Here is a 14,078-nt window from a genome sequence, read left to right as displayed (position 1 = left end):
TCTGGCATTGCTGGGGCAGTGATGATAAGAGGGTCTCACATGTGCACATCTGAATGCTGCCACATGTCCATGCAAAGATGCCCACTTTGCCATTTTGTAGAAACAAGGCCTTAAGTTTGGACTTGAAATGAGCACTCTGACAATAACAAGACATCCAACTGAGCCACAGATAGCAGCTCTGGCTGCATGGGCTGCTGCCATTCATTTTAAAGAGGACATGAAGAGTAGTACTTAGGGCTTGCAGCCTCCCTCCTCCTTTCACATATCAGCGTGGGGGGCACAATCTATTACTTTTGTCTTCAGGAAAGAGATTTGATCCTATGCTAGAAGCTGCTATGCATGCTCAGAAGAGAGAAGCTTCCAGAATGGAAATCACAGCAGAATGGCCATAACAAACAGCAATGAACTTGCAGATCAGAGACTGCCAAATATAGCAGAAAACAAGACATTCAAGCCTCAAAGAGGAGCTCTTTGTATGCAGTGGGTAGTAAGAGAGCTGCGAATAAATCATTCCTTCACCCCAGTCTTACCTAGTCACTCTTAAGCCAACACCTTAATTGCTTTTAGATTCCACGTGTACTTGGATTTAACAAAGCATAGTATTTTGAGTTCAAAAGTCTTGTGGCCTATTTAGAAGGCTCACTTTACACAGACGACAGAAGCAAACTGAAGTTCTGGCTAAGCTGGGGCAGAAGTGAAGCCTCACCACAGTTCTGAATTACACCTGTGGAAATCCCAAGCATCAAACCAAGATTGTCCAACCATGAAGAAAGGCGGCTGACACTTCCTGTCCTGTCTGCTGACAGGTGATGTGTGGCTGAGCACGTAATGCCCCTCAGCAGTACGAATTTTCCTTTCCTCCTTGTGATAGCAGACACTGAGGTAGACCTCAAAAGCAAGCAAGGATATTACAACATCCAGATGATTATCTGGTCTAGTGCTGTTAAATGGTTGAGTCATCAAACATTCTGTTGACAGAGAGCAGAAGACTGGCTAGCATCCACAGGTCATGTAGGACAGCACAGCAGTTGTTTAGGATCCTGGATCAATGCGTTTTCTGATTCAATCAGCTGGCAGATGGGCATCTACTCTTAAATAACTTCTGCACTCAGAGCATTTCAGCTCTACATTCAGTTTCCAATTAATTCATGGGTAGCAAAAAGCTGAAAAATACTACTACAAAGAAGTATTTTTCTCTCCCAAGCTCTTCAAAAACAAGAAGCGAGAGGTTTGCCCAGAATGTGCTGTACCACAGTGTGTTTCCTGTCATTTGTTTTGGAGACAGATCGTTTGGGGGAGGTCAGAATGTTTTCATTACTTCGTTTGTTATGAACTTCCCCAGATTCTCTGGTGGCTTGGTTTCATGTCATCTTGCCCAAAGGAAAAAAAAAAAAAAGGTTAAGGATAAATGCAATAATGATTCTAGCAGTGTAAAGAGAGAAATAATATTAAAGGAATGGTTGTTTTTTTTTGTTTTGTTTTTTTGTTTTTTTTTTTTTTTAAGAGAGACAAGCATCTGCTGAATTCAGCCAGCCATGTCAGTTAACTAAGCAGGCTCCTCGGGCTGCAGGGAGCTGCAGCAAATTCAGAACCTGGTCATCTTTAAGAAACAGTTTTAAAATGGCACTTTTAGAAAACTGAGTAATTGAATAAAACATTACTGCACATCTCTGCAGTGGTACAAATGCAGAAAATCATAAGACACACAGCACAATGTTTACAACACATAGATTCCCTAAGGCTAATACCAAGGAGTCAGGAAACACAGCACTTAGAGAGGACATTTTGGGGATGCAGCAAGTGAAGAACAGTAAATCAGGGAGGTTACTCTCTAAGGACAATCAATCAACATATTTTCAATCCTTCTGGCCTAGCCTCAGCCTCCAAAACCTCCCTTGCATCTCAGCCATCACAGCTTGTCTGTTTTCGTCTGGTAGACAATAATGAGAATGAGGCAGCACTGTAATTTCACCTGAACATAGCTGTAAAAGTAGAAGCTCTTTTAGGCACACTTCGTTGCCTGTGTGTTCATCTCAGAGTATCCTGTTTATTTCTCATCCCTGAATGAAAATCACCCTCATTAAATCACTATGTCCAAATAGAATCTCACTTTCTGGGAAGACAGATTGAATACATACCCTTCAGCTGCACCTTTTCTACCTAAACTGTTCTTAAGCCATGCTAAATTCTTGGTGTTCACAAGCGTGGTGTTTCTCTGCTTTTTCACTTGCTGCATACTTTGTCTATCTTCTTCCAACCATCTGTAGGTCTTTCCAGCATCTTCTTTGGGTGAAAATGACCCCACAGCCACCACAGTTAAAAGCAACAGGTCTTCTGTCAAAATAAAATGTGTGAATTCATTGTTTGTCCTGTCTAGGTCTCAAAATTCTTATCCCTCTATCTCTACAGGTCTCAAAATTCCTATCCCTTTATCTCTACCTTACCATTGCACTTAGTATTTGCAGTCCCACTCTTGCTTCATAAATATTCAGCTTCTACTGGTCTGTTTCAGTCACTCCACTCACCCTTTCAGTTCACAACTACTTTATTCCCTATACAAAAAGTTATTTATTTTCTGATCTCATCAATATCCAGTTTTTTATTCCCAGTTGTAGCATTTATTGCTCATCTGGATGTACTGCTTTTTCTTTTGTATATTGCACTTCTAGAGGCTCAAGAGCTCAGAGGAACAAAGCCATTAAACTTACTAAAATTACATCCTGTTGTCATCATCTTGCCAAGTGGTTCAATGGGAAGGCTGGTAGGATTCTTCCAAGAGATGTCAGCTCACCGCTGGAATCCAGGGCATGAAGCTCTACAAGATCTCTTACCATCAGAGACAATTATCCAAGCAATCTTTACATAAGAAATTCAAAATTTTAATGACTGAATTAATATAGAACCTCATCTATGTTTAAGTGTAGTGTTGGCAATAATGCTTATCTGATTTTCTTAGGTCAACTAAGAATACAGATATATTTATACTCATGGATGTTTTATTACCTCTTCCATAAGCTAATCACTATTTGATTCATTTACATATTTTTCCTTTTCTTTTTAGTTTGCTTCTGTACAAACCTTTTTTACACTATTAATTGCAGGTGTTTTAAGTCTCTAAATTTAATCAAATTCATCTAACCCAATTTCTGCCTCACAAAACCAAAGCAGCCCCATGACAGTCATCTGTAGCTAGCAGTACAGTTGGTAAACTACAAAACCCTCTGCTCATCAGAAAGAGAACAACATAAAGTCTGCCTTCCATGAGGTTATACACAGCATTTGTCTTCCTTTCTCTCCCTCCGTAATCCAAACATTTTCACTCGAGTTCAACCTTTAAGCTATGAAACCACCAGCAGCAGTGGCTGTTTCCTTTGCAGATGGAAGAGCCCCCCGGATTTCCTTAACTTTCTAAGTTATGGAGATTGCAGATTTGGTTCATCTCCATGTGGAGATTTGATCACCATCATTACACTCCACTTCACAATTCTGTGCTCCCTTCTGTTCTCTTTCCTCTCTCAAGTCTGCATGCCAAAGAAAACCTATTCAAAAGTGATCTTCAGAAACTCGTAAGAAACAAATGAAAATTGCTAACATACCATTTGCATACTCTACAGACTGAGCCATCATATACTTTGGGAAACTTCAGTGTAATTAGACAACTTACATCTATTGTGTCAGCAATAAAATGGGAAACCAAACAGATAATGGACTCCTTAGCCATTATCAAATGCATTTTTTAGTATCTGGTGGTCTAAAAAATCCTAAAGAAAAGCATTTCTTATAAGAAAAGCAAGAGAACTGACATTTTAAGTCACAAAGTCATTAAGGGGAAGATTAAGGAGGGAAGACTGAGGTTGGATGTCACTACTCTATGAGAGTGGTGAGGTGCTGGAACAGCTGCCCAGAGAGGCTGTGGATGCCCCGTCCATCGCTGGAGGTGTTGAAGGCCAGGTTGGATGGGGCCCTGGGCAGCCTGGGCTGGTATGAAATGTGGAGGTTGGTGGCCCTGCGTGTGGGAGGGAGGTTGGAGCTTCATGATCCTTGAGGTCCCTTCCAATCCAAGCCATTCTCTGATTCCATGATTAAACTTGAACATCCTAGCAATTTTTTTTTTTATTCTGGTCTCTTTTCTATACAGAAGCATTGTAGTCTCTTTACATATTTTTTCCCCATAAAAGCCATCAAACAAATACTTCAAATTACTTTAAATTGTTACAAAATGCTTATTCAGTGACATTTACAAAGAATGCTCAGGTCTGTGATCATTGCTTTAAATCCAAAGCATAAATGTCATGCTCCTCTCTGTTTCATCTTATTCATTTTCCATATGGAGAAACTGGACAGACTGCCTAACTCCCACCTCCATTTCTTCTGTTTTAGGAGGATACTGATGCTCGCACATTCAGAAACTGGAGATTTAATTATTCAACAAAACGTTGAAATCTCAGGTTAACAAACTGTGGAAAGCAGTAATTATATAGAAGCCTACTAAACCCTCTTTTTAGTGGCTTTATAGTAGGTCTGTAAATGCCTTAGGCATTGGACTGTGTCTGTGTAATACACAACAGTGCCACAGCTGGAAAACAGGAAGCTGGAAGCTAGCAAAAGTCATTGGTAACAAAACAAGCCTTAAGTTCGAAGGCTCAAGTTTCTTAAAGGAAAGATGCTCCACCTGGGAATTCAAATATTTCTTCAGCTGCAAGAAGACATTGCCACCCACACAATGCCTCCAAAAAACACCCTGCTGCTTTGGTCAGCATGCTACTACAGAAACAAGCTTACAAGAGAGAAGTTAAAGCAGTTTGTAAGTGATCACTATACATGGGAAATCACTCAGTCTCACCTTCATTAACACACAGCCTTGTGTGCAAACAGTGGTACCACTTAGTGAGCGTTCAGTTTCCATCCCAGCACCCAAAGGTGGTGGTTCTATTGTTTAGTCAAAAAGCGACCAGTTTCCTGAGGGTATTTCACAAAAGGATGTTCAAAACAGCTCAGGTATCATATGAGTTTAAGTCAGGAATGAGAAGAGAACCAAAAAGCCCACATTTTTTGAACATGCTCTCTGATGACCAACATGGGTCATTCCATCAGCATCAACTGTTGCCTCTCAAAGCAAATATTGCTTCCTAGCCACTCCATCATCTCTCACTGCATTCTTCTAGCCTTCCATTCTTCTCAGTTCTCATCTCAGAGACCTGTTAGAGAGTTCTGAAGTCTTTATCTCTCTTTGGCATGGTATTGTCAATGGACACTTAGCTTGCTGGTTGAAATAGGAACTTATAGGAATGATCACATTGAGTAGCAGACAGCTAGAAAAGCTTCCAGGACACCTCAAATGGATTTGACATTGAGATGGTATCAGATTTAGTTGATATTTCTCTGCACAAATCCACAAAACACAAAACACAGTCTCCTTCCCAGCACCATGAATTTAGCATATTTTGTTTCTGTATTTTCTACAGGAAGATAATCTTAAAATCACGAAGTAGCGTACTGTCAAACATTCTGACTTACAATTACTACACTGTACTAGAATGAGATCTACTAGACTAAATCTGAAATAATCATAGAATGTGAGGAAAGTTTTGGAGCAACTGATGCTTTTAGAAGTTGAGTGCCCAAACACACATTTGTGGATGCAACACATGCACGAAGTTGAGCACCCAAACACAGCTATGCTCTGTTTGCTCCCTGAGAAAGGGGCTTGCTAAGTTTCATGAGGGGGACCAGAGAGTAACAGCTGTGTAGACTTCTGCAGCTGGCAAAAAGATTTCCACAGCTCTACTGACTGAGAAACAGTTTGGCCAGTAGAGGAATCAGAAGCCTCAGCAGCAGGGAAGGTGCTAGAGCAGCAGTTCAGCAGTGTTCCTGACCACAGAATGGGGGTGGAGGGAAAAGAACATCTGTCTTGCCTGGATTTTACCACCTTCATGACAAAATTGTGTGTTATGTGAAAAAGCCAGCTGCTTGCAACATCTGAAGGAATGTTTGAGAGCCTTACTCTCATTCCAAAGCTCTTTTCTGCCTCAGTTCTCAAGCAGCATTACATTTTCTCCTGAGAGATTCTTTAGGTTCACAGGAAAGTTCTTAATAATAAGATCATGAACTCTCTCTCTCGACTTCCTACTATGGGTAAAAGCATATAAACACATATATGTTTCTAAAGCAAAAGAACCAAGATAGCCAAGAATTCCTGCATTTCCTGTCTGTGCTTCCTGACTTTATTTTCCTAGTTAGATCAGAAGTAGCATGCAACAGTTCTTGGAGAACTCTCCATGGTTATTTTAATTCTGAAGGGCACAGCCTTGCTTTCAAGAGTTCTGTCACACAAATGGAAACAAAACCCAGCACGCATGTGTCCTGCTGCTCTTTTCTGCTGCTGCAGAATAGTTTTTAATGCTCAGACTGATGTTACTGTGAGCAGAGAACAGCTTGACTTTTTATCTGTTACAGAGTGAAGCAGAAGATCTGATGTTCAACATCTTAAGTCCTGCCAAACCAGCTCTTACTTTATTCCCTGCAGCCACACTGCTTTTAAGAAGCAAACCATCCCTGCTTGACTAGCTAAGCTTTGGCTACTTAGCCATCTGTTTGCAAACCAAACATAGCACTATTTATAAAGCAGTGCTCCAAGCTATATACAGAATGAAATGCTCAGAACTCTCTCAAAACGCTCCAAATTCTAATGCGATTAGTGAGATTCCTGCGTATAATTTGCTCACAGCTCATGCACAGCAAGACGGGATCTGCAGCAGACTACAGCAATCTTCCTAATTTCCATCACCTGCATGCTGTGTGTTCGGAGCACCCATTTGACACACTACGTATTTACAATATGCACGGAGACCCGGTGACACCTCACATGAACGGTGCCAGCATGAATGCAGATGACCAAAAGCAGCCCACTGAGATGCCAGGGCGGTTTGTAACTCTGCTGAGCAGCTAAAGACAATGCAAATCTGTCTTGAGTGAGCTAGAGTCCTCAAATTCAGCTCTGGGATTGTGGGAATACAAGGCAGTTCTGTGTGGTCAGAAAACCCTTTTTTGCATTCCAAAGGACAGGATTTACAAAACAAAAAGCCATTTCACTCGCAGGGCTCACTCGTAGAAGTCTATGACATAGACCACATAATTGGTGGTGATGCTGGTTTCAGCAGTGCTGGTAGACAAAACATCCTACAAAAAACAGGAAAAGTATACTGAAAAATCTATGGATAGACTGCAAGATAAAGTACATAACCTCTATCAAACCCAAAACAAATGGAAAACCAACAATTCATTCTACAAAAGGACAACAGCACAAAATATGGTCCCCACAGAAAAATTATCCTTTTCTTACCCCAGGAAGTCCAGGATGGAGCACTGGATGAACTCAGTTGTGTCATTCACACCTCTGCCACAAAAGGACAAGGACTCCTAACTGCTTTCTCTGTGCACAATCGTGCTATTTTGAGAGGGAACAAAAAGCTAAGACACCCAAATTTTCATGGATATATATATGATATTCACATACCTGTAAATTGGAGTTTTCACAGCCTTACCTACTTCAGCCTCAAATATTGAGGAAGAGATTCTACCTCTGTAGAACCTGAACCAGTTCTGACCAGAAGAGAGAATGAAGGGAATTATCAGCAGGCTTGTATAGGGTAAAGCTTCTTACTGTTTAGCTAAAAGACTGCTCAGGTACTTAGATCGTGCATCATTATGTAATAGCAAGCCCTAGTAATAATCCCAGGAGTAAAGCCCTGTTAAAAACTGAAAGAAAGAGAAGAGCTGAATACTTGGCTTTTTCTGAGTGCTCTATAAAAAGATTTCCAGCCAACAAGTAGCTGAAGTTCAGCAATTCTAGAATTGACTGTTTTGGCACCTAGGGAAAGCTAACAAACACTGGGCTGTATCTCACATCCAGGAAAATCCAAAAGACTCTTTATGAACACATCCATCTTCATGTCATTCACCCAAATCAAGCAGGTGACAAGGTCTCTGGCACTGCTGTTCTGCACGTCTCTCTTGCTGGTGGAATTGTCCGTGGCAATGTCGTTTAAGCCTTTCACCCAGAGCTGCAAACAGAACTGCTGATCTGCTGTGGGTGCAGGGTAAATTGCCTTGAAAACCAATAAGTAATATACAAGTGCTAAATTTAAGTTGCTAAAAGTACCAGAGAACATTACCAAACATTACCACATACCACTGTGTATATATATAGCTATGCAGACAGATAGATAGATGCACGTTCCCATAGGTTTTTCATGTATAAGTTGTGGCCAGAAAATCCTTCGTATCTATGAAAGGAAACGCTGCAGTTCGTTCTCAGAGAGTAGGATTGTACTGCAAAACCTCACTGAGCAACACCAAGAGGCGTAGGCAGGGATTCTACCAAAAGGCAGCAGCAAACCGCACAGCTTCACTCCCCACATCCTCCATCTCAAACCCTCAGACAAGGACAGGAGCGAGCTCGTGCGTCCTCTGCTGCTGCTCCACGTCATTACAGTTAGCAACAAGCAACTTGATCAACAGAACTGATGCTTCAGAGCAGCAGCTCTGCTATTCTGCCTGTAGAGCAGCAAAGCCTGTCTCCCCAGCAGCACGTGCAGGACCCCAGGAGCCAGGATCAGCCCAGCAGCGCACAGAGCAGATGCAAACCCAGTGGAATTTAATACATTTCAGCATAAGTTCAACAGATGTCTGTAGTTCTTTATGACCCAGTCTCACAGCAGCAGCTTTTAACAGGCTGCTTCATACCTGACAAAGTGGTTTAGCTCACTTCTCACTCACCCTTAGAGCTCCCAGATGCCTGCACTGGATTACCCCAGGTCCCCACCTGAGGGTCTTGTCACAAAGCCCCAAAGGGACCGCCCTCCCACCCAACACATTGAGCTCACTTCTCTCCAGGGCCCACAACATCAGCTGCCCCCCTGCCCAGCAGCCAACCCACAGTGAACCCTCCCACCCAGGGTGCAGAATGGAGCTGGGCAGTGGTCAGGGAAGGCTCCACCACCACAGGAGAGCACCCATCCCATGGCAGGGCTGTGTCATGAGGGGTCATAGATGTGCCAAACATTTGGGCTACAAGGAAATGGCTGCAGGACCATGGTTCATTGGAGAGTCAACAGATGTTAGAAAAGGGTTGGTTTAGGTTCTTCTGTTTTAAATTTTGCAGGAAGTGAAGATGTGCGAAGACAATGAGAGGAGGTAAACAGTGATTTGACACAACTAATGTACAAATGACTTGGTGAGAAACAGCAGAACACCAGCCTGAGCAGGCAGGTTGTGGTACAGCAGTGACACCCCAGGGCTTGAGACGCTCAGGGAGAGATAAAACAGAGTCATAGAATGGCTTGGGTTGGAAGGAACACCAAGGATCACCCAATTCCAACCCCCGTGCCACAGACAGGCCCACCAACCTCCAGATCTGGTAGCAGACCAGATGCTGCCTGGGGTCCTATCCAACCTGGTCCTGAACACCCCCAAGAACAGAGCATCCAGAGCTCTCTGGGCAGGCTGTTCCAGCACCTCACCACTCTCCCTGTGAAGAGCTTCCTCCTGACATCCAGTCTAAACTTACCCTCCTTGAGGTTAAAGCCATTCCCCCTTGTCCTATCACTGCCTACCCTTGTAAAAAGTTGATTCCCCTCCTGTTTGGGGCAGTGCAGACAGACCTTTCTTTCTAGACAAAAGGAGGTCAGGATCCCTCTGCTGGAACAAACCAGAGTTTTTTGTTTGTTTGTTTTTGTCTTTCTTTTCGTTTGTTTGTTTAATGATAGCAGCCAGTGCTGGGCAGTGCAGAGCTCCAGAGGAGCAGAGAGAAGTTAAAGAACAGGTGGCTGGCTACATGTGTGCCAGCCCTTCCACGCCGATTACTTTCATTTTCCTGAAGGAGATCCCAGCCAAACGAGGGCATTGCATGAGGAGCATGCCAAGTGACAGCAAGGAAAAGGAGCCCCTGCACACCGACGTGGGAGTGAAGTCAGTCACCATCGGGCCACACAATGCTCTCCAGCTTGGCTTTGGCCTTGGCAATGAATTCCTCAGAGGCACTAACAAGCGGAAGCCGTGGAGGTCCCATGGGGATGCCAGAAACAAAAGTCATTACAGCTTTTGTCTGTGCAACCCCAAAACCTGCGCAGACAAAAGCAAGATCAGGTTATTTCACACATACCAGTCTCTGTGCAGAAGAGAAAAAGCAGCAGCACACAGTTCCTGTGTCATATGGCATCAACTGGGCTTGAAGCACTTCCCAGAAGTGAGAACAGCATAACAAAGAGATGATTGTACTTGCAGGCAGGAAAGACATTACAGCAAAAACTACACCTAGTTATTACATGTCTTATACTACCACTGTTTCCCTCCTGCTGATACCAAATTGAAGTACCATCTTAGACAATTGCTTCTCTGTCTTCAACATTTGCAGCCTCACAGCTATCCCTGACACAACCTACGGAGCATTCATGTGAAATAGAGCCCTGGGAATGATAACATCCTGTTGGCATGTGATGGTGACAGTGGGGCAGTAGCTTCAACCACCAAGGGAAACTTCAGGATGCCTACCTGCCTGTACATCAAGTCTCCCTATATGCTCTGGGTGTTTGCTTCTTAACCTGTAAGACTAAATGATGATGCATTTCCTCTTAGTTCTAACCTGAAAGCTCAGTTGGATTCATTGGAGTACTTATAAAACACATATAGCAAAAGCACAGCGGATGGTTCTGTTCACCAGGTGATCATTTTGAAATATCTTATTCAGCCTCTCTACATGACTCTGGTTTAGTTGGTTTTAATTGCTTTTCACATTAAAAGTTAATTTCTAAAAATCAATACAATTTGAAAATGCTTTGGCCTTGTACATCCTCAAGCAGTTACTCTAAATTATAGAGCAGCATGAGAAACAAGTATGAGAGCTGCATTCCCCTACTTGGGCACCACTATTCCAGAGAGGTGACTCTTAACAAACACTACCAATGGGCTTTAGGAGACTGAAAAAAAAAAGACAAACAAAAAAACACTACAGTCAGGATAAGAAAGGAAAGTAAGTCACAGCTTTGAAACTGTAAAATTTCACAGAAGGAAGTGAGAGTGAGATCTCTCAGGGATGCCTGGTCAGCTATCAACTCAGGAAGCTGCATAAGTAGAAGTTTCTCATTGTGAAATCTTTCAGGAAGGAAATTCTTAGGGTACAGTGTCCCTGGAGTACTGAGTCTGCATGTTAAGATATAACAACAGACATGGACAGTATAGAACTTACCTAGTTTGATGACAAAACTGAGAAATTCCCCCGTGAGAAACTAAAAGAGACAAACAACAGTTTAACCATTCCTTCAAATTTAAAGAAGCAGAAGCATATAGAACCATAATGATATTTACATTTTATACAATTGCCACACTGCTTTGAGAAAAGTCTTTTGTCACTGTAACATGAGGAAAGCACAGCAACAACAACAGAGCAGCAAGGTCCCAGGCAACAGTGAGGATTTGCTCAGATGCAACAGTCATAGGCACAGAAATAAAGGAAACCTGCTTACCTTCAAAAAGCTTCAGGTAGGCAGGACCCTCAAAAAGACAGCCTTGTCTCCACCACCAACCCTTAAATGAGGCCTGGAACCTCAAATGAGGTGCACTGCTTGTACCTGAGCTCCCCTGTGTTGGCCCTGCCTTCCTGCCAGGTGCTCAATCACTGCTTCAAGCCATGACTTAGCTTTTCCACTACAGCCACCTGGGCAGCCCATGTGAAATAATAACTATTCCATTGGAATAGGTGAGAGAGTGAAATATTAAAAAAACATTAGACTCATTCTATTACTAAAGCTCAAGCTGCCCCTCAATGCAAGCAGTCTTTAAATAGTGGTAACCCTTGTGGCAGGCTCTGGGGGGTTTACCAAGCTGAACATCCACTGCTTAGTGAAGAGATTTCCCAGAGCAGATCATTCTTTAGGTGTTTGGGCTTTCTTACATTCATCCTGCAGCCACATATCTTTTAAGGCAAAAAAAAAAGGAAGCATCAAATGTCCCAGTGAGACATAAAGATACTGAGTAGAGTTTGCATACTGGTTGCTCACAACTCCTCCAAAACCTTCGTGCAGCCCAAGTCCAGGAGGGGTCAGGGCAGAGCACGTTTGGGAAAGTTTTCTGTATTACATCTTGTAAGGTATCAGAATATGCCTAGCCAAGAATTTTAGTTACTGTGGGGCCTGCTCAAGGCAAAAGGCCAAGCCATTGTTTGCTCTGCATAAATGAAACCAGCGTGCTGAGGGTAAGTATATGTTCATGTTATGAATAGAAAGCAGGGGGCTGGAGCTGAAAGCAGTTTGCTTTAGCAGGGATACATGTCAGGGCACAGATGACAAAAAGACACAGAGCACATCCCAGTGCAGGTAGAGGAGAAACAAGGGTGCTCTCTGTGGGGACAGCAAAATACTGTACCTGGTACTTCTGTGCTAATGCAAGGTCTGGCTTTGCAAAAGCTTGCAGCATCAGGTTGGTTTTCCTACCTAGGTAGTTGTAGGTACTGTCAAAAAAAAAGTAAGTACATTAAATTAATAAAGCCACAAAGTTAGAAAATGTGGAATAAGAGCTTAGAACCACTGAAACAAAGTAGCTGCTGGCTTTCTCTGTTGACATTATCAGAATGCCTGTTACTTTCCTGCTGCTAAGTGCTGTTAACAGAAAAGCACCAGAAGTATGCAAGGCCCATGAAGTAGTTCGGAGATCAGATTTCTCTCCCAAGTTCTTTCAAAAGGGAATTGTTTTTAAAATGTATAAATAAAAATAAATAATTAGGCTCTGAATACTAACATTCTAGGTAGTAATTCATTTAATGGATCGTCTACACGAAACCATAGGGGTCATACAGGAATTCATTTAAGAAGCCCAGCAGCCCAGTACAAAAGGAAGAAGTGAAATCAGAAACCAAGCTGCAAAAACTGTCAAAGAGCCCACAGACTTATAATGTGAACTGAAGTGAATGACTTTAATCTGCCTGGGTTTTGGTTCCTTACCAATACAATGAAGACAGGAGTGATTCCCTATTTCAAAAAAAAGTATGCTGAAACCTTTGTGTTTGCTTATGGACTGCAGCAATAATCCCTTAAACTATAATTAAGGTATATTATGCCCTTATCCCAGATAATAAAACTATCCCAATGCTATCTTGTCTGTCTGCTTTGTACTGTGCAGCTTTACCCTGAAGAACCCTCTGTCTCTGTGACAGAGGACAGTTACAGAAACACCCCATAGACAGTGGAAGATGTAACAGTAAGATGTGTGTGGGAGAGGGAAAAGTTTAAGCAATACTGACCTTCCAACTGCTCCATTTGCCCCTATCGCCAGTGCACTCAACAGTTGCTAGTTTATGAGGAGAAAGAGAATGTTAAATAAATAATCATAGATGCACTTTCAAGAAGAGAGAAACCCCCTGGGACATCCAGGAAGGGGGGAGGACCTTGGCCCATGGGGATGTGGTCAGTGGGCAATACAGGTGGTAGGTGGATGGTTGGACTAGATGATCTTAGAGACCTTTTCCAACATTAATGAGTCTATGATTCTAAGACTTTTACTTCAATTAACAAAAGAAAAGGGGGGAAAAAAAAAAAAAGTGAGGAGGACAGCAAAACTACCTGACACTGTATGTTCAGGGTTATTTTATTCCTCAAGGCTGAAACAAGAGAATACCTTAGAATAAATCATTAAAAGGAGCCTCTTACCTCATCTACTCCATAGAGGAACACAAACTGTTCTCTCTCATTCCTGTTTATACACTGTGCAAGGTCCAAGAGGTCTGTGTCGCTGAACTTCACACCCTGGAAGGTGGGGATCTGCTCTCTTATTCCATCCAGCAACTCCTCAACACGAACTGTGCATAACAGCAACCACACATGAAGAAGCACAGCCCTGTTCTGGGAGATTTCCCTGTCTCTTCCCTAAGTGTTAGACTTTTATTTTACAGATTACCCACTTTTGGCCTAAGCCTGGTTAACTACACACCTTTTAAAGCAACTACAAGACAATATGAGCGACATAAAAGTTACATTAAAATCATATTTTTGAATACTTTGAAACATTCCTTTTACAAGATCAAGAAG

General features: G+C 42.4%; 1 protein-coding gene across 10 annotated transcripts in view; it reads right to left on the bottom strand.

Annotated features, from left to right (window-relative positions):
* NPL (N-acetylneuraminate pyruvate lyase) overlaps positions 1–14,078 on the bottom strand; it is a 34,980-nt gene that overhangs the window by 15,897 nt on the left and 5,005 nt on the right. For all 10 annotated transcript variants that reach the window (XM_048945312.1, XM_048945316.1, XM_048945317.1 and 7 more), the window contains 7 exons: positions 13,701–13,849; positions 13,295–13,341; positions 12,421–12,505; positions 11,246–11,285; positions 2,709–10,122; positions 2,139–2,334; positions 531–1,370 (listed from right to left, as the gene is read on the bottom strand). In XM_048945312.1, coding sequence (XP_048801269.1) covers positions 9,971–10,122; positions 11,246–11,285; positions 12,421–12,505; positions 13,295–13,341; positions 13,701–13,849 — 473 coding nt within the window. In that variant the 3' untranslated portion in view covers positions 531–1,370; positions 2,139–2,334; positions 2,709–9,970. The remainder of the gene's footprint in view (positions 1–530; positions 1,371–2,138; positions 2,335–2,708; positions 10,123–11,245; positions 11,286–12,420; positions 12,506–13,294; positions 13,342–13,700; positions 13,850–14,078) is intronic.

Source organism: Lagopus muta, chromosome 5 (genome assembly GCF_023343835.1).
Source record: "Lagopus muta isolate bLagMut1 chromosome 5, bLagMut1 primary, whole genome shotgun sequence".
NCBI lineage: Eukaryota > Metazoa > Chordata > Aves > Galliformes > Phasianidae > Lagopus > Lagopus muta.
The sequence above is the reverse complement of the archived record's forward strand: the minus strand, read 5'-3'. Positions and strand labels throughout refer to the sequence as shown.